General features: G+C 39.4%; 1 protein-coding gene across 1 annotated transcript in view; it reads right to left on the minus strand.

The window, feature by feature from the left end:
• The window catches only part of LOC119724634 (twitchin-like), a 102,517-nt gene that overhangs the window by 59,035 nt on the left and 20,085 nt on the right, over positions 1–23,397 (minus strand). The window contains exons 14-30 of the mRNA XM_038195766.1: positions 23,093–23,167; positions 21,949–22,017; positions 21,695–21,763; positions 20,576–20,644; positions 19,371–19,439; positions 18,196–18,264; positions 17,449–17,517; positions 15,775–16,200; positions 15,301–15,357; positions 11,826–11,960; positions 10,626–10,732; positions 9,706–9,841; positions 6,402–6,443; positions 5,219–5,267; positions 4,860–4,938; positions 3,900–4,167; positions 1,856–1,930 (exon numbers count right to left, since the gene is read on the minus strand). Of these exons, the coding sequence (XP_038051694.1) occupies positions 1,856–1,930; positions 3,900–4,167; positions 4,860–4,938; positions 5,219–5,267; positions 6,402–6,443; positions 9,706–9,841; positions 10,626–10,732; positions 11,826–11,960; positions 15,301–15,357; positions 15,775–16,200; positions 17,449–17,517; positions 18,196–18,264; positions 19,371–19,439; positions 20,576–20,644; positions 21,695–21,763; positions 21,949–22,017; positions 23,093–23,167 (1,863 nt within the window). The remainder of the gene's footprint in view (positions 1–1,855; positions 1,931–3,899; positions 4,168–4,859; positions 4,939–5,218; positions 5,268–6,401; positions 6,444–9,705; positions 9,842–10,625; positions 10,733–11,825; positions 11,961–15,300; positions 15,358–15,774; positions 16,201–17,448; positions 17,518–18,195; positions 18,265–19,370; positions 19,440–20,575; positions 20,645–21,694; positions 21,764–21,948; positions 22,018–23,092; positions 23,168–23,397) is intronic.

Genomic DNA, 23,397 nt, shown 5'->3' on the forward strand with positions numbered 1-23,397 from the left:
TAAAAGAAACAAGTAAAATGTGAAAAAAGTAAAAGAAAAATCATTTTGCAACAATTTCAGGGGTGGTGGTTTTCTTCAATAAAAAAAAAAAAAAAGGGAAAAATAACAGGTACAAAGTGAATAATGTGAAAGTTAGTGCCATTTTAAAAATTCACATTATCTACTTTTCCGAAAAAACAAAAAGAAATGAAGAAAATTAGTCACTTTTTTGTGTGTTTGACAGGGAAACTTGGGAGACCAATAAAAAATGGAACAAACTTTCACACTTAACTCTTTCAGTGCCAAACTCGTACATGTACGGGGTATATTTGTTAATACAAAAGCGCCAACCTCGTACATGTACGAGGTAATGTTCGTACTTAAAATTAAGGTAGAGTAAATATGTTATCAAAAGGGGGCGCTCTCGCTCTTTCTAATGGTACCATTTTCATGCATGTACGACCTGTATTTATTTTTTCATTCGAGTTCTTGCGAGAGGGCGCAGCACTAAATCTCGTATTTTCTGCAAAAAGTGCGGAATTCCCCTGTGTTCAGGCCAGAGTTTCAGGGTGTATCACTATGTTTGTGACTACTTTTGACTTTCCAATACATCAAGGATATACCAGAGAGCAACAACAACAAATTTATTGAGTAAAACTTATTTACTTTTTTTTTTTACAGAATTTCGAACAATTAACCAAAACGCTCGAAGTTGGGCACTTTAGGGTTAAACTTTTCAAATTTCGCGGGCACTGAAAGAGTTATAACTGTGAAAAGGTGAATGTGGTGAAAGTGCTGAAGCTAAAGAGTGAAATGAAGAAAAACAATCAGTGGAAAGTGAAAAGGGCAAATCATCGTTTTTATTTCAAAAGCACCATCCGGCGGCCATCTTTTTTTCTCTGGCACCTATGAGGTCACGGCTGACTTCATAATGACCGCAGGCCTCGAGGTCAAGGTACTAGACGGCCACTGCATGACCAATCTGGTTTGGAGTGAAATACTTACGTGGAGGAGCGGCTGTATCGATAATTAATGGTTTGTCATGTTTTGAGTTAGGTGGATTATAGGGAAGTGGAATGAGGGAAAAGGAAGAAAAAGAGACGAGAAATAGAGAGGATCAGAAAAGGATGAAAAAGATAAAGATAAAAAAAGAGGCCACTTGTACAGATCAAATTTTATCGTAATCAAAGATCTGATAAAAAAATATGTAGATACGGAAACATAATTTGAGAAACGTAAACATAAAACTGCAAAGGGGACAATTTTTTTAAAGTAAAACTTCGATAAATTATGTAGCATTCTCAGATACACTCAACTTTATTACTTTAAATTTCTAGGATTTGTTGTTGGCAATTTAAAGTTCACTGAACTGATGTTCAAAACTTCAACCATCATAAAAGGAACAAATGTGGTCAAATTTTCTAAAATGAAACCTTCCTTTTTTCATGAGTTTTTATTAATTCGCGAGAAAAATAGAAAATACTTCCTTCCCTTAATAAATTGAATGTACAAATGGCCTCAGAAATTCAAACAGAACTTTAACGAGAAATGTGACATCATTGAAACAAGTTTCAGAGAAAGATGAATAATGTATGGCCAGATATGGAAATCTAAAATGAACCTTACAGGTTTCGAATATGTCTGAAGCATGGGGACAAATACTTTGCATATTTACCATGCAATTTGCATATCCATCGTGAAAATTTGCATACTGATCATGCAATATGTATGTTCATCAGTCACCATGCATATTCATGCAGCACATGCTAATGATCACCAGCAAGGGAAACAGACAAGCTGCAAACGGGAGAAAAGATGAAATGGCGACATGAATTTATTTATTATTTTTTTTTGTATAAAATGGAACAGTCCATACCACCCTTAGGTAAAATCCCCTTGGAAACCATTGTAGTCACTTCTCTGTCAGACATGGTTGCTAGGCAACGGTGCACTGTGGGTAGATGCATCAGCCAATGGGAAAACAGCAGAGGAAGGGAGGAGCAAGGCACAAGAAAATAGCGTGGTAGACAAACAAAAATTGGACAGAAGCGAGAAAAATAGCAAAGCAATGCAGACAATTTGATACGCCTTAACAATGAAGCAAAAAAAAGAAAGAAAAAGCTGTAATAAGGAGCTTCTACGTGTCACTTGGTGGTCAGTCGGTCGGTCGGTCAGTGGGTCTGTCTATCTGTCCCCGAAAATTGACCAAAATATTTGACCAAAAATTGACCAAACACCATGCCATGGTCATATAAAAGCACTCTTGCCGAAAGATTTCGGAAGACCAGCTTTGTGTTGATCGATGCGCATGTGCGTCTATTTTGCATATGTCTGTCCCCGGAAAATTGACCAAAAACGAGCCCCCTGGCCCTAAGTTTCCCATAAAGTGTAACTACCAAATTTTAATTTTCCAAAAAAAAAATTAAAAAAAAAAAAATTAAATACTTGACAAAAATTGTTTGTGACAATTTGTGGGGTTGTTTTATAAATGGAGGGAAGATATGTGCAGTAATGTTATAGTCGCGTGGCATATAGCGCAGCGCGATTTTCAAATTGGGATGGCGGCCCGGGCTTGTACGCACAATCGTTTCATGCAAGACTTTCATGCAAGACGGCCAGAGCTTATTGTGCACTCATTTTGTAAACTGCAAAAAAGCACAAACGCATACTTGCCAAGCACGGAAAATGAACAAGCATAAAAGCTACATGGACTGCTGACTGACTAAAAAGCATGTGCACATTTACAAAGCTAGATTTTTCAACCGAGGATTAGCGATAAATTACAACGCCAACATTCCTGGAGTCAAGAATAATGATACTACATCACACACAGGGGAACTTTGCTAACACCATTAAAAAATAACACCATTAAAAAATAAGCCTCTGTACTGATGACGTCATACTTTGTTTACGTGCGTGCTTTCCTATGGTGCTCAGTGGACCGCGGGCCCCCACTGGCTCCATAGGAAAGTGCACACCTAAACAAAGTGTGACATCATCAGTATAGCGGCTTATTGAGCCATGCTAGCTGTAAATCATTCTTCTAAATTCTAATGGCATTATAAAATATGCATTATTCTTGAACGAAACAGGAAAAAGAAAATTCCCAAAGATGTAAAGTTTAGACTGTTTTGTCTGGGCACATTGGCGGATCCAGTGGGTGCTGAGGGGGTGCCCGCCCCTGGGGCAGTGACAGAACTTTTCTCAAGTGTGAGAGCCCTCCCCCCGGCAAAGCCTCAACATCCCTGGATCCGCCCTTGGAAGCATGAACAATTTTCTTCTCGCTCATAACTAGTCTCTGTATGCAAACTTTGTTAACTTGCATTTAACATTCTTTGGGAAGTGGTATCTACGCATTGGTTTGAATCACTCCAAAAGATGCTCATTATGGGCTCCGTGCACAAGTACTCCTTCAACGGCCAAAAAAGGAGAGTTGGGGAGACCTAGACTGGTTCCCGGTCCATCCACTGCGTCTCTTGAATGATCCAAAGTTATTGGAGGCAGGGATTTGTCTGGGAGACCATCGCAAGTTAAATTTGAATGTTTTTGCGCGCCGACGACGCCTGACGCTCACGCAAGACGCTGTGACTAGCTTTGGCACATTCGGGAAGTCGTGCATACTTCGCGCGCAAACCAGTGCAGTACAGTGCGCACACGCTGTGCGTCCCGTCTACGGGCTCTCAAAAGTGGTAAAAAAGCGCCCTCTTTTGTTGGCGCATGGAGCCCATATCAAAAACTGCTTTCACAGTGAATATACAGAAAAGAAATTTCCAACATTTGTTCAGTACTATTTAGTGAACATCTGTTCATATTTGAAAAAGAAAAATCCATTTTAAAAGCAGCGTCGAATATTCAGCGAAGTTCTTTTGAAGAATTAAAAATCCTTGAAAAAGCCCTGAATCTGAACCACGCGGACTCACCATCGATGACCACGTTGCACTTGGACTCGGCAAAGTCACCAAACTTGACCGTGTAGTCCCCGCTGTCCGCCACCTTTAGGTCCGTGATGGTCAGCTCGTAGTCGTTGATCGTACTCTTGATCTTGTACTTCTTGCTGGCTGTTAGTTCCTGGCCGTTCTTATGCCAGGTGGGCTTGACGCCATTGGCCTTACAACCAACTTCGAGGGTCAGCCGGCCGTCGCGCTCGTTGGCGCGGGTCGATCTTAGGGGACGTGTCACCTCCGCGCCCTGGTGGAACGTTGAATTACGACTTTCGATGAGCCAGTTTGGTATTCTCGAAGGCATATAGGATCATTTGCTTTTCATGCATTTGGCAGTTTCCAATAATAACGCCGCTCAAACTTCAAAGTGTGTTCAAAACCCAACCTGTTGAAGTTTCAGCTCAGTGGATATTAATACGCTTGTCGAGAAAACAGTGAAAAAATATGCCCAACCTTTTTGATCACGAAACACGATTTTGTCCATGGCACTCTTTATTTCCAAAAATCAGTCCACTGACTGATCGTTGGAAATCACCTACATTTCTTGATTTCCTCTTAATGACAGCAAGCCAGATGGAAGAATTCCACTGGGTATTTAGTACCACACAATCTTAATCCAAGTAAGCATTTTTTTAAAAATAATTTGGTAGGTTACTTTTGGGATAAATGCAAATGATCTTATTATGCCTTTTAGTCCAGTTCATAATTGGCGCGAAAACGCATGCGAACACAAAATTTCTATTGGCATGACAAACATTTAAGATAATAATTTGCAAAAAGTTGACTAAGTTTCAAATCCAGCAAGTTTAGCTGAAAATGTTTCATGAGGTTATGGCTAGAGTTCCTTTTTGCATTTTCATTCATTAGCATATGAACCTGTTTCAATTATTGGAAACAAACAAGCCACTAGTATGTGTTAAAATTGCCTGTCGCTCTTACCACTTTGTCGGGTACATCAGTGTCCTTGAGGGTGCCCCAGTCTGGTACCTCAACCTTAGACTCACGCCGTTCCACCTCCCTGAAAAGGGTACCACACCAGAGGGTTATTATCCTCACTGCACATGCTCACAACATGCTCAATAAGATCACACGTGTCGTATCACAGCTTTTTTTTTTTATTCAAATATTTGAAAATTTTTTTTTTAGCGGTTTCAAGGAGACAAACACAGCTGCACGTAAACCCTAACGGCAGCAAATTTAACTGGATCAGAGCATTTCGAATATTCAAATATTCAATCAAATTAATTGAGACAAGTACAAATTGGAATAATCGAATAAAACATTTTTTTCTGAGCTACCTGTGTCTCAGGAACTGACGGAAATCCAACGCATCAGCTTCTGGCTTTTCTGGTGGTAGGAAAAATTAACAAACAACGAAAAGTTAGAAAGTTGTTTTCTTATCTTTTATCCAATATTCTCTTGAATATTGTCTGGTCAAAAAGGGGCTACTTATACATTTATAGAACGGCTGCTTCCAGTATTTAAAATTGTCCGAAACAAAAAAAGGGGACAAAAAAAGAAAAGAAAAATACCAAAGATCACTAACCGATCAAAATATCATGAGAAATGGTCTGAAAGTTTTACCCATTCCAGTTTCAGTTCAACACAAATCTTAACAATAAATGATGAGTCCATGTAAAGTCAAAACCCAACATTATCCTTTCTCTGTTACCTCCTCTACCAGAAATCCTACGATAAAAAAGATCCTTCTAATTATCAGTATCTTGGCCCAACGTTCGCACAAGAATGGAAAACAATGTATGAACTCCGTGCACAAACAATAGATGGTGTTTTTGACCACTTTTGAGAGTCCCAAATGGGCGGCACAAACCGCATGCACGTACTGGCTCATGCGCGTATTGGGCAAGGTACGCACGATTCTGAATGCGCCCAAACCCGTATCATCTTCAAGCAAACTTGAATCCTCGATCCTGATTGGGCGATCCATGGCATCAACAGCGCAATATTATACGTGATTGCAAGGTCCGTAGCGCACTCTGTGAATTGTACTATTCCAAGATGTACATTTCTGATCCTGATTGGGCGATCCATGGCAACAACAGTGTGATATTCCAAGATGCGCGCGCCGTTCCTTTTGCCACACTTTTAATAGAATGACCACTGACAATTTTGTGCACCGCATGCGTGTTCCATCTTTACTGTGCGTCAAGTTTGCTCGAAGATAAATTCGTTATCCAACTCGCGCTCGTGGAACACAGAAAATGTAGACGCATTACATTATTCCGTGTTCCACTCGCGCTCGCACGATAATTAATAGTGTCTTCGCGTGAGCTTCAGGCATCGTCAGCAATGCGTTCCAATGTCTCTCCTAGTGGTCTCCCCAAACTCTCCCTTTCTTACCGTTGAGGGGGTACTTGTGCACGGAGCCCATACTAATTATAACTGAATTTCTATTTTCAAAAAAATGCTGCTACATGTACGTTTTTCCGATTTTTCCAATTTGAATACTTAATGGCACACCTTCTTCTGGAGTTTCTTCCGGCTCCACTGCCTCCGGGTTCTCTGTTTTTTTCCACGGGGAAAATTTGACGACAGTTTTCAGTGAATTGACGCGGGCCTCAGTTTTACAGAATTTACAAGTTTTGCTTCTGCGGCTAATGAGTTTTGGGAATTTGTTATCTCGCTGTAAGCTGTGCTTTGTTTTGCGAAGCAAAAGTTAAACTTGGTGCTTATTAGTGAGTCTTGTAAACGGGTTCCTGCAAGTCGTCTGGGAGAAAAGACTTCCGTGATTTTTCCCAAAAGTTTTCCATGATAAAACATGGAATCTTTTTTTATTTTTTGTGGATAGTCATGGAAAAACGGACGACACATTTTTGAGTCACTGATTTCTGGAATTCTGTGATCCATAATTCCATGATTCCTTGGATCAATTTCCATGTTTGTCACGGAAAACACTGGGAAGTGTCAAGGAATTTTTCCATGATAAATGGTGAGTTTTCCACATGCAGTCACGGAAAAGAGCTCCTGTAGGGAATCCTGAACAATTCCTGGAAATAAAACCTCCAGATATTGCCATATTTTTTCCTTGGGAATTTTCCAATTTTTTTCCCAAACATTTTCCGTGACTCGTCCCGGAATTGGTGATTCCGGATCAACTTTTACCCCCAGATTTCCTCAACAGGAACCCTACTGTAAAACTGAGCCCCGGTTCGGTCAGGTCTAGCTGTGCAGAAAAAAATCAAAGTGCATTGTGGGAAACTGTGTGTGCCGAGCGCGTGTGAAGGAAGGGGAGGAATAGTCCTGGAAGTCTGTGCATAATTAATAAAAATGAAACACTGGTGTGGGGGACCAAAATATCATGCACTTAAAAAAAGAACGAAACGTAGCGGCGGACTAAAAGTTATAATATTAATATCATTTTTAACTTTGCATGTTTATTTAATAATTAATCATTAATCATCAACACTGTTTCATTCGAAATTTAGTTTTCTACACTCAATTAGACGATTATAATAAAGCTCAGAAGCACTTCTGTAGCCAACGCAACAAAATTACTATTATTAATGTTTTCATTTTGTGAAGCCAAAATTCGAAGAAAAAAAAAGAAAAAACAGCCAGAGACAACATTTGTCAATGATTAACTGCCACTCTCAAAACAGTCAGCGGCCAAATCGTTTTTGAACTACGATCTATTTTAACATCTTTATTAGCCGAGACAGCTGTGTGCAGTGGACACTGTATTCTATCGGTGCAGAAAGTGTCAACGTTACAATGTAAGCATTTTCAAAGGGTGCTGTTTGATTTGGTTCCCGTGTTGATTGGTTCTCCCATCATATTGAAGGGATGCGCCTGAAAGGTTCTCCAATTCGACAATTTGACAATGTTCTAATGACTCAAACTGAATGCAAAGACATCATTTTAGAAATACAGTGGAACGTCGCTTTACCGAACACCGCTATGCCAAACATTCGGCGATACCGAACATCGTCCTTGGCTCCCGATTTTTGTGTACAAAACATACCGAACATTGTTGAAAAATGTCAACAGAAGAGCAACAAGTGGCTATTATTTCCCCAAGGAATAGAAGGGGAAAGCCACCCATTGCTGTAGGTGGTAAGCTCAAAAACTGTGTAATTACATAATTCAATAGTCGGCAAATGTTCAAAGTCGTCTTTCAGTAACTACCAGGGCGTGCAAGGTGAAGTTCTGAAGTGCGCTATTTATTGAAAAGTGAGTACCGGAGCACAGACAGCTTAACATCGCTTATAACGAATGATCGCTATTATGAACCATTTCATGTGGATCCTGCGATGTTTGTTATAGCGGCGTTCCACTTGTACAAGTCTTTTCTAAAACCAAAATTTGCTGAACAGGGGTATATAAAAAGAAATCAAACAGCACCCTGAATTAAGTAACACTTAAGTCAAAGACCTGTTGGGGAAAAAAAAGGCAAAACAAAGGTGAATTTTTTCAATTTTCATTTGGAATTGGAACAATTTACTTTTTCTTCAGCAATGTGCCCAATAACAGTTTTGTAATGCACTGGGTGTTTTTTTTTCGATATAATTTAATCAAAGCAAGAGCGAACAATGCCCTGAGCATCGAGGGGGGGGGCCTAGTACCAACTAGGGGGCCCACTACCATAAAAAATACAAAAAACACATAGGTATGGCTTTTGCCGTTGGGAACAAGTGCTCGCCAAGGGGGTCCCGGCCCCACCAGCCCCCCCCCCCCCCCCCACCCTTGGCGACGGGCCTGGATAGCGTGAAAGGCCCCTTAGTCTCCATTTTTGCCACATAATTTACATTCAGACACACTTTTTTTAAGAAAGACAAATTCTTTTAGGAGGAGTACAACCATCAGTTAGGCCTTTGGCAACTGCAGGCAGCGGCTCTTTAAGCAGAAACCTGCTTAGTAAATTGTTTTTGCCGACCAGAACCCAGCTGAAAATGAGTCACAAAGTCCCTGTCTTATGATGAGAGATTAAACAATCTGCACCTGACCACACTAGAAACAAGAAGGAAAAGGGGCGATCTCCTCCAAACCTACAAAATCATGATTCAAATCGACAGGATCAATCCAGACCATTATAAGATGGAATTTTTGCGCCGGGGTGATATAACTCAAATTAGGTTTTTGCCCTTCACCGACGTTTTAAACACTGTATACTCAGTGTGTTACCTCCCGAGTGAAAGTTGGAAAAAATCACTCGGGTGGGACTCGAACCCACGACCTCCTGCTTTCTAGTGCAGATGTCTTACCACTCGACCACCGAGCTAACGGGATCGCTTGGCCGGTTCGAATCTGATGTACATAGCAGCGGGTACCGCATAAACTATTATAAGATGGAATTTTTGCGCCGATATATAATTTGATATAAATCAAATTAGACCATGACCATGTTTCAGAAAGCTTACTACCCGGGTACCACAGAACATTCACAGAAACTAGCCAAATCCAGACCAAGACTTGACGTCAGAAAGCACTTCTACAGCCAGAGGCTAGTGGATAGCTGGAACGAATTGCCTTAGACTTGCCATCCAAGCGTCCACACTTCTCTGCTTCAAGCAGAATTTAAGTAACTTGGGTTTTTAATGAGCAAATGAAGCCTGCTTAACCCTGCCACACTTTTCTGCTACATGACGTGAAGTTGGAGGTGTGGCCTTCAATATAAACAAATATAAACATAAACTGTTTACAATTTCTGGTCAAGCAACTATTTTTCTGTGCTAGGCAAATGAAGCTCCGTGATACTTGCGCAAGCCTTATGTTGTTTGACAGAACTTTCAAAATTTGGACGGCTTCAAAAGACACCGATACTTACTGTTGACCATCATTGAGAAGACGCGCTCGTCTTTGCCGTGGTCGTTCTCCACGATGCAGCTGAACTTCCCCGTGTCGGTCATCTCCGACTTCTTGACTTCCAAGACGTGGACGTCCTGCTTCTCCAAGAACTTGACCTGACAAAAGAGGAGATAAATTGAGGAAGGAGGATTGGATTTGGTTTAGAGGAAATAAGCTAGAAAACCTGGTCACTAACCCTTGACAATTTCAAGTTGAAGACAAAAATCTCTTTGATTTTAAAAAGTCTTTTTTACTTAGCACCGTGCATGACTTTAGCATCTGCAGGTAACTTTGATATTAACCTCCTATGCAAACGTACATTCAGTGCCAAGTTGTCCTTTCAGTCAAAATCAAGCAAGTGACTGTTTTTCAACAGTTAAGAGCTCCCAGCCTTCATAAAGCAGGATCGACTGGCTGGGACTGTTTATGTAACTTGATACAGCTATGCTTTGACTGTAGGCGATTGATAAGCCAGCTGTGCCTACTCCATGCCTGCTTTTGTCTGTGGACTGAATCTGACTAGTCACAGTGCTTGCTTGACATATGATCCGACTGTTGGGGACTAGCCTGTGGAAAAGGCATGGCAGGGGAAGAGGATTGAACTTTGACTGTCTGTGACTGGTCGGACAGCAGGAGGTTTTGAGATAAACAGTGAGATACGCAGCCCCACAGGTCCAGCAATTTTTCCCCTTTTTTTTGAAAGGGGAATGATAATGTGAATGTAGACATAATGTATTTATCCAACATTTTTGGATAAAATGACATTCAACTTTCTTCAATCAGAAGCATCCAATATGCTCTTGAGAAGGGGGAAGCAAAATTACGACAAAGTGTCTTGCCCAAGGACACAATCACTGCAGACACTGCAAGCCGGCTGGCCCGTTCCCACAAAACACTTACAGCATAGCGATTCTTGTAACCGTCGTCAATCTTCGTGCTGCCTTTGTACCATGTGACTGTGGGCTTCGGTTTGCCTTCCACCACAGCCTCAAACTTCACTGACTGACCTATGGGTCAAAAAGGTCAAAGGTCAAAGACATGGACTGATTAGTTTTATGGGGGAAAAAATGGAAAGAAAAAGAAACTAAAGCTTCGTGTCAACACAGTTGAAAGCAATTCCACAGAACTGTTGTATATAGCAGAAGGAGCAATCAAACTGTCACAGATGTAAATGGACTATGACTAGTTCATTGCTGATTTTTGCTAAGTCAAAATTTTCTGAGCAAAATTTTTTGCTGAGCCGAGTTGCAGTACGGTCATCACAATCATCATCACAAGTCAATCACAAGTCATCCATTCATTCACACAAGTATCAAAGGAATGCCTCTGCCGCAGTTCATTTCATCAGTTTGAACTTGACTTACAAGACTGGACGATCAGTGACTGACTTTTGATTGACTTGTTCCTCTCGGAAAACTACGAGTAAACACTTTGAACTTTATCACTGAATTTAAATAACAGAACTAGTCTTGATACAAGACGTTCTTAGCGGGGTAGTTCGCAATAGAAGGTACTTCGGAGCAGTGTGCATGTTCCCCTTCACGAACCACTTGGTCAACGAACCACACGCAAAGAACGTCTTGGGAATTTCGCATTGCAACAAGGAGTTAGTGTTGTGTAAACCCGACCCGAAACCGAAACCGACACGAAACCAACCCGACCCAAAACCGACCTCGGGTCAGGTCGGGAAGGTTGTCCATAATTTTACCCGGGTCAGGTCGGTTTTGTGTTTGTGACTTTCGGGTCGGGTTGCTTAAGCCATTTTGGAAAAACCCGAAATAAACTGAAATAAAAAAAACAGTTCAGAGATTCACACGGTGCAATATCTAGTGCAGTCACTGCGCCCGGTTTCAGTTCAGATTCGGTTTATATCTATAATGTTTCGGGTCAGTTTAGCCTGGTCAACCCGACCCGATGCACAACACTGCAGGGTGTGGCTTAATATGCAAAATAGCAGCACAAGCGCATTGGTGGAAACAAAAGAGCTGTTCCGAAAACTGTTACTCAGGCGATGGCACTAGGTGCCGGCACTAAAACAAAACAGACAAACGCAGCAAAAAAATACAACACAGGCCTAGAATTGGAAGTGTTGTCACCAACCTTCAATGACTTGGACCTTGCAGGGCGACTCTATGAAAGAGGGCGGCCCGCCTTCCTCCTTCATCTTGACGGCCGGTGGGGGAGCCGTGGGCTTGGTCTCGGCCGGCTTGACCGACTGACCAGTCTTTCTGAACCCTGACCCGACACAAATATACAAAACTTAGTTTAACGAACAGGCAAAAAGGATTTTAAAAGTGACTGCATTAGCTACGGAACACACTTTCATACGCCTGGTCAACTTAACTGGAATTGAAATTATTCTTTTGGAATATTAATAAATTAGTAGCACTGGAGAAAAGTCAAAACAATGTATGCAAATTTTTTATTATGTGTCAAAGTTCTTCATTTTTTTTGCCTTGTAATGAGTCATATTGTTGTAGTTTTACCCCCCCAAAAGTGTTCCCCCCCCCCCAAAGTATTTGGTTCTGCCAAAAATCACAATTCAAGGCATGCAAATTTGCAACTGAAACAGCATATCTACACCGGTATAAATGGTTTGTGGAATGCCTTAAATTTTGCAAATTAAATATCTTTAGAAGGGATATACCTAAAAGTTTGTTCAGCCAAGAGTCACAATTTTAAGAAAAAGGTTAGAGCATGCAAACCACTGAACTAATGTGTCTCCATAAAGTGTTTGAATTTATGAAGCATTTCTTTGATATGAACTAAGTGAATTCGATAATCACAAAAACAAAAAATATTCAACATTTAATTAAGGAGGCTTTTAAGCATGCAAGTAAGTTTAATCACCGGTCATAATCTCCAAGTTAAATTTGAAAAAAGCTGTAAGCCCACAAACTTAAAAAAAAAGTAAACAAGTACAGGGAGACAACTTAATGATTATTTTCTGACTTTTTTTCTGACAAATTTTTACTTTGAAAGTTTGAATATATTCAACAGTCTAAGCTTAAAAACTTAAGCCTTAGTTTTTATGCATGAAGTTGCAAAGTAGAAAACACTGCCAAAAACTGTTAGTTATAACTTTTCAAGTGAGGTTGTGAAGGGATACTGAATTTCAGGGGCCGTATCATAAGTCCGACGCCTCATAGGTTCGACGCCTCATAAGTCCGAAATTTCGGACTTATGAGGCGTCGGACTTATGAGGCATAAAATTTATTTATTCCGCCTCATAGGTCCGACGCCTCATAAGTCCGATGCCTCATAAGTCCGACAACAGAAAAACAAGGCGTTTAATTTGTCGGACTTACGAGGCGTCGGAGCTATGAGGCGTCGGAGCTATGAGGCGTCGGACTTATGAGGCGTCGGACCTATGAGGCGTCGGACTTATGGGCCTTTATTTGGTTAGGGGATGCGATTTTGTCGGACTCATGAGGCGTCGGACCTATGAGGCGTCGGACTTATGAGCGGACCCCGAATTTCCAATGGTTCCTGGACAAGTTTCATATCTCACACTGTTGGCGGGGTTCACATTGTTAAATTCTAGCGACGAGTTTTAACACAAGATTAAAGCTATAGTCCATCATTTGCAGCCATCCGAAAAGTAACTGGCGTAATTACTGTTGAAAAACAAACTTGGTTGAAAGATAGTAAGGGAACTAAACTCCCTGTGAAATTATTCTTTCTGGGAAGCTGTCATTTTGAAGTAATCAACAAAAGAAGGCATTTCCAATGGTGATTCTTAAGAAGCACCGTAGGAAAATTTAAAATAGTAGTTCGTTTTGTTATTCAGCGCAGCGCGCACAAGTATTGGAACGACGCACATGCGCGCGCGGTTGTTATAATTCGTCGGATCAGTGCGCGAGGCCGCGTATAGCTGCAATTACAAAACAATTCAAAACATGATTCAGTAACTTTTGATTTGAAATTGAGATCTTAGAATGCTGTTTTTCTCGGAATGTACAGCTGAAGCTGAGCTGAAACTTCATCAGGTTAGTTGCTCAGTATCCTTTATTAGATTTTGAACACTTTTGTTGCTTCAAACGAACAAAATGCACAAATTACAAATGATGGACTAGAGCTTTAAATTTACCACAATACGATGAAATACAACACAACATATACATGTAATACATTTTATCTACATGTACTACACACACAAAAAGAGCCAGATATTTTTTTGGAGAATAAGATTAGTACTCGAACATTTTTTTTTTAAACTGCCAACTTTAAATTTACAATACATGTAAAATTTCCAGTGTCAATATTATCAAAGATGTAACTCACTGAGATAAATGATTACCGTAATGTCAAAATGTTTCCATTGATTTGGCATAATTTGTATTTTTTTTTTCTGACCAAAATTATTTTATTTTGACACTTCCTTAATTTTCCGCATCACTGACTTAACCAGTTCACGCCGGATGACGTGTGTGTATACATGCAAAGCTTTTGTGGTGTTCGGAACGGATGACAGATAAACACGCAGGGAGCGAGGCCGGAAATATCTGTCAGCGACCCGCTCGCAGCAAGCGAGGCCGGAAATATGAGTGTGCTGCCCGAGGGTGATGGCTTCAACCCGCCTGGTTTGAGGTCGAGTGAAAAATAATCCCGCGCCTCGTTCCGTTCTGGTCAAAATAATCCCGGCACAAACTGGTTAAAACAGACAGGGAACTTCAGTTAACGGCAGCTATTCTGGATACAAAATAATCTGCAAAACAAAATTTCTGGAACAAGTGACAAAATTACAAATGTACCACACAGCAAGGTCAATATTATCAGTGGAGTTTCGGGGTAATGACGGGCTTCTTCTTGCCTGGGTTTACAAGATTTGAGGAGCTTATTTTGCAACGGCAAAAAAAAAACGACTTAAATTTCTTTCTTTTCAAGTTATTTTATTTTGTTTCAGTTCAATCCTTTTTTTCTTGATGCTCTGAAAATCAGCAAAAGAAGCAAAGAATAATTAAATATTAACTATTTAGCTAGATTGCTGAAGTGCAAGAAACACCATTTCTGGGGGCTGCAGGTTCCAATCCTGCTTAAATTTATTTTTTGGGGAGCATCTAACTTTTTTCTCTCAGTACTTTAAATTAGATGCCAAATAAAAAAATAAAACAATATTAGCAAAGGAAAAAAATTATGTCATTGTCAATTGTATATTCCATTTTTTTTTGTTATTTTGGTAGCCCCAAATCTTCCAAACCCAGACACGAATATAAACAGTAGCATGCAATTCTCGCTTATTCGTGTGTGCATGTTTATGGTGTAAATCGAGGACACACTTGTGAAGCTTCATCAAGTAATTTGAGGACATGAGTCAAATCGAGGACGACCTCGATTAGAAAATTGATTAAAAGAACAATGAGAGCTGTTGCAAAGATCGTTGATGAGGAACAACAGAAAATCCTCAATTTACTCCATAAACAAACCTGCTTGCACGTCTGTGTGGGTGTGTGGGTGTGTATGTGTCAAGGGGGTGGGGGACAGAGACTGCCACGGCAAAAGGGGAAGTGGAAAAAAAAAATATCGAGTTGGACGTTGGCTTCACGGCAGTCACACCAGCGGGGCAAGCATTCACCTTCGTCGGGGGCGCTCTCTCCTTTCTTGGGCGCAGATTCCGGGGCGGACTCTTCATCTAATTGTCACATGAGGGCAGCAGACAGGTTGGCGGTTAAACATTTTAGGTTGAATGCAGAGAAAGAGTGCTGTAATGTATTTGTGGAAACTAACTTTTTGATCAGCCAAATTGTTAAATATCATCTTTTGAAAGTGTAAAAAATGGAAAAAAATATAGTATGAATGTAATGACTCTGGAAAAATACTTCAAGTGAAATGAGGGCAAGTGTTTTTAAAATTAAAAAATGTATATGTAAACTAAGATCGTTGCATCTGTAACTTGACAATGCATGTCATAATTATTGGGATTTTTTTTATAATATACTGATGTCGGTTGCTCAAGCCTGTTTGAAATTGTTCTGTTTATTTAAACTGAAGCGTTTAAAACTTTGCCAACTTAATTTAAAGAGATGATAAACTTTCAAAATTGACATACCCAGGTAATCGGTCGCCGACATCCGACGCTGTTTGGGAACAGCCGCCTGTTCCTCCGGCGCCTGTTGAGCCACGATCCCTCCCTCTGGGGTGATCTCAATCTCCACTGGAGCTGGTGTGGACTCGGCGGGAGTCTGCTCCATTGGCGTAACAGCCTCCTCTACTGGAGCAGGGGCTGATTTTGCAGGGGTTTGCTCCATTGGCGTAACAGCCTCCTCTACTGGACCAGGGGCCGATTTTGCAGGGGTTTGCTCCATTGGCGTAACAGCCTCCTCTACAGGAGCAGGGGCCGATTCAGCGGGGGTTTGCTCCATTGGTGTAATAGCTTCCTCTGCGGGGGCGGGCTTGGGCTTGTCGCCGGGGCGGGGTTTCTTTTCAGGCGGGGCCTCTTCGTCTTTCTTCGGGGCCTTCTTCTTGGACGGGGTCTCTGAAGAGAAAATGACGTAACCCTTCCGAAATGAGTGAATCTGTTCGAGTCGGAAGGCTACCCATAATGCCACTGTTCTTGGATGGACTTATTTTCAGACTTAAAACTTTTTTTTTTAATGTTTTTCTTTCCTTCTTTTTTTAATTTCTTTCTTTCTTTCAAAAGGGACAAAAAAAACCAACTGATTCCTCGCTTTGGGAAATAAGGAATAAATACTTACAGCCATTTTTCTGTTGAAAACCAAAAAAAACCTTGACTGAAAGAGGATTTCAGATTCCGACCTCTGCATTTTCATGACCCCTATTTCTATCAAAAGAACAATCTAACCCCATAATCTGGCAAAGTACTTGTTCAGGGGCATTGGTCGGAAGCCGGAAAACACAATTATGAGTTTATATTATATTAACACAAAACTGTTCTTGTATTCTAGATGCCGCAGTTGTAAACCCTACGTAATTTTTTTCTGTTTCCCATCAAGAATTGACTAAATGTCGTCTGGTCTATTTCCTTGAATATAAAAAAAAATCATCAAAAAGCTGCTAGAGACTTTAGGGTAGCGGTAAGTTAATTTGGCATTGTGCTGCCACAAGCTTCTTTGCCGTGCTTACAAATGAAAAGTCATGCTTTGAGAAATTATAGTTACATCCTCAATGGTAAACGATGATCAGCGTTATAGCTGTAGTTGTAGTAATAGTTATAAACAAAAAGTCTTATATATTTTCAGATGCAGCAGTTTGCATAATTCTTTTAAATGTGTGCAGTCATGCAGTGCACATTTTCACGAAGTGGAGTACTTGTATATTCCAGCTGAAAAACAAATGCTCGTTACAACCATTATAACTAATTCTAACAATCATTTGCGATCTATAATTGCTTACCTTTTTATACCTTCCTAAAACATGAAAACAAACTCATTCATTTATATGCTTGCTGAAATAAATGCTTCACTTTTGCCGTCATGCAAGTGCGGCATACGTTACTGTGCATTCTTGCTGTCCGCGTGCTGTACCTTGTCATGAAAATAAATGTATACTTTTATTGTCAAAACGTAAATGGCCATGCTTTAAAATAAAACATTTGCATGAGAAACGTTACTGCATCATTTACTCGCTTGCAGTTCAAACTAAAATGTCGTCTATGCCAACTTCTAAATTAATGCAAAAATATTATTTTCATTTTTTAATTATTATTATTTTTTTGTGGGCAAATAATGCCGTGCATATGATGCAATGTTTGTAGCGGCCTTGCCTGCTTCAGTTGGTTTCTCAACTTCTGGTTTTTTGGACGGTTTTTCCGGCTCCTTTTTCTTTGGCACTTCTGAAAATGAATTGAGTTTTAATTAATGACGACAAAATGTTGGATAAACCTGTAGAACGAAAAAAGAGCATTAGGTTAGTTAGTTTGTGCATGTTATGCAAATGAGACTTTCTTTAAATGAATATGGTTACACCTAACTTTTACAAAGTGCAACTGTTAGTTGGTTTTGAAAAAATGTAACTGGCAAAAGCTATATTTATACACGTATTTACTCCCAAAAAACATGCTGTGCATTTCAAGATCTGCAAAGACCAGAAACACAAGAAATATTTAAAGCATGTCTTGTATAAAGCCGGACAGAACATAAATTTATAATAAACTAAATGAGCTGACAAACAGTACAGAAATACATTCAGTAAAATGATATGCCAGCATTCAGAAGACTGTAAGAATGTTGACAATAAAATAAAATAAAAAAATAATAATAAAAAAGAAATTAAAAAATGGCAGGTTTTGTCAAGCGAGCTCACATGTAAAAAATAAAAGAAAATAAATTATAGCACAAAATACTCTCCCCTACCAAACAAAAAATGAAAATGGAAAAAAAACACATACAGCGTACTTGTGCATATGTTTTTTCAGCATCTGTAAAATGAATTGCAAAAGTTAGCGTTTTTATTTTGACTGATCAGTTTCAAATAATATGGTGCGCACGATGCAATGTCTGTAGACCCTTGCCTGCTTCCTTTGGTTTCTCAACTTCCGGCTTTTTCCACGGTTTCTCTGGTTCCTTTTTCTTGGGCACCTCTGAAAACGAACAAGTTTATTAATGATGACACAACGTTAGGTTTAGGCCTGTAGAACTAAAACAGAGCATGCAGTAAGTTATTATGCAAATTACATGTAGATTAATGCTAATTGATATGGTTACAGCTAACAGTTAATAGAAGGTGCAACTGTAAATTACTCTATGCAATTTGCAAAAGCTTTACATGTATTAATATTTACCAAAACAAAACAAAACAAAGAAAGGACCAAGAGCATGACTAGTATAAGGATCAGACACTCATGTTGGCAGAACCACGGTTGAACGTCCGATATATCATAGCATGTAAATTTTATGCGACCCTGCGCCAGCAAATCGGAGTGGTCTTTAGAGACTGTGACGTTGTTTTGATCAGCATGTGGACTAAGCTGTGGATTGGTCAGTTTGGATGCCATGTTTTTATAATACAAAAACAGGTTACGGAAGACCTGATAGAAAGGCGCCCGCTGAATGGTCAGAATCTCGAGGTCAAGACGCAGTCTTGTTTTGCATGATTAATCGCCAAATCTGCTCACATATCATAGACCCTTGCTGTGCAAGGGGGTATTCCATAGACTAGACATGACAAGCACAGACATAAATAGCAAAGTACAAGCATGTCAATACATATGATGGGGCAGAACATCCAAATAATGACAGACTAAAATGAGCTAACATACTGAGAGAAAGACGTGCCAGCATTCAGACGACAGATTGTTGAAAATAAAATTTAAAAAACTTAAGAAATAATGAATGGCAGGTTATGTCATGTTAGGTCACATTTTGTGTAATGATAAATCATAGAGCACCAATTCATTACATTTCCCTTAAAGGAAAAGTAAAAAGCAAAACAAAAAGGAAGAAATTTCAGACAGCATATTTGTGCATGATTTTTTTTATTCAGCAGCATCTGTAAAATGAAATACAAGATTAGCATTGTTTTTATTCTCATGTATCTAGCAGGTTTACTTTAAATTAGCAAGGGAATTTCATACACAGAATCTGTGAAATAAAATGTCAGATTAACGTTGCTTTCAGTAAATTCTACATGGTTTTTATCTGTTGCACAAGATGCAGTGCCCACGATGCAATGTTTGGGGACCCTTGCCTGCTTCCTTTGGTTTCTCAACTTCCGGCTTTTTCCACGGTTTCTCCGGTTCCTTTTTCTTGGGCACCTCTGAAAATGAACAAGTTTATTAATGATGACATACCTTTTAGATTAATGCCTGTGGAACTACAACAGAGCAGTCAGTTCGTTATTATACATGCATTGTGCAAATTCGATGTACTGTAAATAAATATGGATAGAGATCACTTTGTACAAAGTGCAAGTGAGTTTATTATATTGTGCATAATATCCCCTACAAAATGCAATAAAAAAGCTTCTTTTAAAATAACCCTCCCAAAAACCAAACTAATAATAAAACTGACAAACAGGGAAGAGAAAATGAATGCAACAATATGTGTACATACATGTATACTCACATACAGGGCGAGTCAAAAAAAAAAAACCAAAATGTAGGGACTATTGTTTTATTGAAGTTCTGCATGTAGCACTTTCACAATTTAGGATATGAAAGCCCAATTCATAAGCTTTCTTTTAGTACAAGAATCATTGAAATCACTCGTGTACTTTTCAAGTTACAGAATTTTAAACACAACCACCATTTAAAGTTTTGTCCACGAATCACAAAAAGGTAAGTGTTCTTTTAGCAAAACGAAAACAAATCACATAGGGATGTGTGTGAATTGTTTTTGTTTCAAATGCTGAAAGAACGCACACTTTTTTTGTGATCCGTGGACAGAACTTTAAAATGGTGGTTGTGTTTAAAATTTCGTAACTTGAAAAGTACATGAGTGATTTGAATGATTCTTGTACTAAAAGAAAGCTTATGAATTGGGCTTTCATATCCTAGATTTCGAAAGTGCTACATGCAGAACTTCACTAAAACAACAGTCCTGACATTTGGGTTTCAGGGTTTTTTTACTCACCCTGTATAAAGGACATGCCAACATGTACAAGACAGAAGGGTATGCTGTTCATAAAATGAATTAAAAAAAATATTATAATAAAAAAATTGCGGCTTGTGTCATGCTAGCTCACATTTTTTTTGTTATATATATCAAGGAGCACAAAAATAATCCAATCCCCCCCCCCTGAAAAAAAAAAAAAAACATGTCTGTGTATGGGCATTTCAAACACAGCATCTGAAAAATAATATAATAATGCAATTATTAGCGTTGTTTTATTGCTATTCATCTGTTTTTAAAAAAAACAGCGGTGTGCACGATGCAATGTATGTAGACCCTTGCCTGCTTCGGTCGGTTTGTCAACTTCCGGCTTTTTCAACGGTTTTTCTGGCTCCTTTTTCTTTGGAAATTCTGAAAAACAGAAATGTACATTAATGGCAACAAAAGAATAGAGTTCGGCCTGTGGAACGAAAACAGCTTCAGTTAATTAGCATGCAAGTATCATGCAAATGAAATGTGATGAAATAATGATGGTTAATAGCTTACTTTGGCCGGGTTACATTGTAATACCCCTCCCCCCCCCCAAAAAAAAGAGTCTGGCTACTGCCACTTGTGAAAAATTTAACAAGTTGGCTAGGGGGGCAGATTTGGGAGAATTGTGCCTTTGATGATACAAGCATGGCATTTGGCACACAGTCAGAGTATGTCTTAAGAAAGATATTTGGCTAAAGGGCCATCGCAGATTTTTCCTTTGAAATAATATAGGGAAGAATAAGGCCACAAAAAAAAAATATTCGGTCTCTGGTCAGACCAAAGTTCCGGAATTGACGCGGCCACGCGGATTTGCCTTGGTGCTTACGATCATTTGCCTTGGTGCAATTTCCCATTCCTTGGTGCTCTTTGGTAAAAAAAATTGAGGTGCGGAAATAGAGGGCGCTGTTGGAGCTACCGCGGAACATTTTGGGGAAAAAAAAGATCGACGCGCATGATTAAAATCGACGCGCGCTCTGACCAGAGACAGACTTTTTTTTTTTTTTGGCCTAACAAGCAATTTCCAGAATTTTCAAAATTCTGACATAACTCTTTACACTATCTCTTTATACTAACAGAAACATCTCAAATATTCCGAAAACCCCAAGATTATCAAGAAACAACAGGTACGCACGTGGTTTTCTCAATCACAGTTTCTGTAATTAAGCACACACAGAATTGTTTCTTGTTTATCTGTTTCACATGATGCAGTGAGTTTGTTTCTGCATTCAGTAGGGGACGTTGAACAATAGAGGACAATAGGGTCCCCACTTCCCGAAGGTCCCCAATTTGGCAATCATGTACAAAACATATGGGAGGTCTTCCTAACAAGTTTAAGTACAAACAAAAAGAGGGACAATAGGGGTCCCCGATTGCAGGCAAATACACACTTGTGTGTGCGCACGATGCAATTTTCTTAAACATCCTTGCCTGCTTCAGTTGGCTTATCAACTTCCGGCTTTTTCCACGGTTTTTCAGGCTCCTTTTTCTTAGGCACTTCTGAAAAATGGAACGTTACGGACGTTGATGAAAAGTTAGCGCCCTGCTTACATGGAACTAAAATAAAAGTCTTCAGAAAGTTATTAGAGAAATTAGAAATTGTTACTGTTATAAAGTGTATAATTGCGAGTTATTTGGTCCACATGATGCATTTCACATGATGCAATGTTTGTGTGCATCCTTGCCTGCTTCAGTCGGTTTCTCAGGTTCGGGTTTTTTCCACGGTTTTTCCGGCTCCTTCTTCTTGGGCACTTCTGAAAATAAATTTTATGAATGTGAAAAAGTGTTCTTCCTATGAAACTAAAACAGTTTCTTTAATTAGTCACAGTGCAAATTAGAAATTATTTAGTTACAAAATGTATCATCATACATTTCAACCCCACCCATCCAAAACAAAAAAATGAAAACAAAAAACATTGACAAAACAAATGTATAGAAAATATATTTAAAAAAAAACCTTAACAGAGCAACAAAGGAATGAGCACAGTTGCAAACTGACAGACAAAGCAGGCATAAATATGGCACATCAGGCAAAAGGTTTCATACCTGCTGACTTTAAAACAAATTTCTCAGTTATAAGTTATAATTAAACTGAAAGAAAAGCATATTTAGATCTATCACATTACAGTAATAGCTTGCTGTGAAATTGTGACTAAACACTTACCAACAAACGTGCAATAACTATTTTATGACAAATAATTAACCAGTTTGCGCCGGATGACTAGTGTATATGCGCAAAGGTTTTGCGGTATTCGGAACGGATGACGGATAAACATGCAGGGAGCGAGGCCGGAAATATCTGTCAGCAACCCGCTCGCAGCGAGCGAGGCCAGAAATATGAGTGTGCTGCCGAGGGTGATGGCTTCAACCCGCCTGGCTTGAGGTCGAGTGAAAAGTAATCCTGCGCCTCGTTCTGTTCTAGTCAAAATATTCCAGGCGTGAACTGGTTAAAAAGTCGAAATGTACCACAACGAACAGAAACGAAAAATAAACAACTACACGTTGAGAGGTTTTTTGTAAACTGACTATTTCTGACCTAAACGGGACAGAACAACCACTAATGAAATGCATATTTGCGAAAAAAGCTGCCGTACGTACAGGACATGAACAGATATGCCAACCTTTGAAAAACAAAGTTTCAAATGTGAAATGCTCCGTTTGTTTATTTAAAAGTAAGTGTCGTTCATGCAGATGTGCAAAACGTGAAACACTGCTGCCACACTGACATACACAATGCCTGTAATAAAAATGTGAAAGAATTTTTTTTTCTAATGCCATGCATTGCATTTTTCATTTCATTTGCTTTGGAGACTATTGCTGACTTTTCACCTTTCTTGTCTTTGTCGGTCGGTTTAGTCTCGGCAGGTTTTTTGGTCGGCTCCTCTGGTTTGCGTTTGCTAGGAGCTGTGGAATTTTGAATTAGAAAATCATATTTTAAATTCAAAACGATGGATTTGCTTTCATGAAAAGGGAGATGAGACTGATATTTCGTATGACAAAATATTAGAAGTATGTGGCTGGATCTAAGTAGAAAAGTTAATATGCATCAAGATTGTGTTACAAGAATTAATGTATGCATGTATTGTTGATGAAACCCTGACGTGGCGCGGCCCCTAACGTGGCGCACTTTTATT

The sequence above is a fragment of the Patiria miniata genome, unplaced genomic scaffold (genome assembly GCF_015706575.1).
Source record: "Patiria miniata isolate m_02_andy unplaced genomic scaffold, ASM1570657v1 HiC_scaffold_18, whole genome shotgun sequence".
NCBI lineage: Eukaryota > Metazoa > Echinodermata > Asteroidea > Valvatida > Asterinidae > Patiria > Patiria miniata.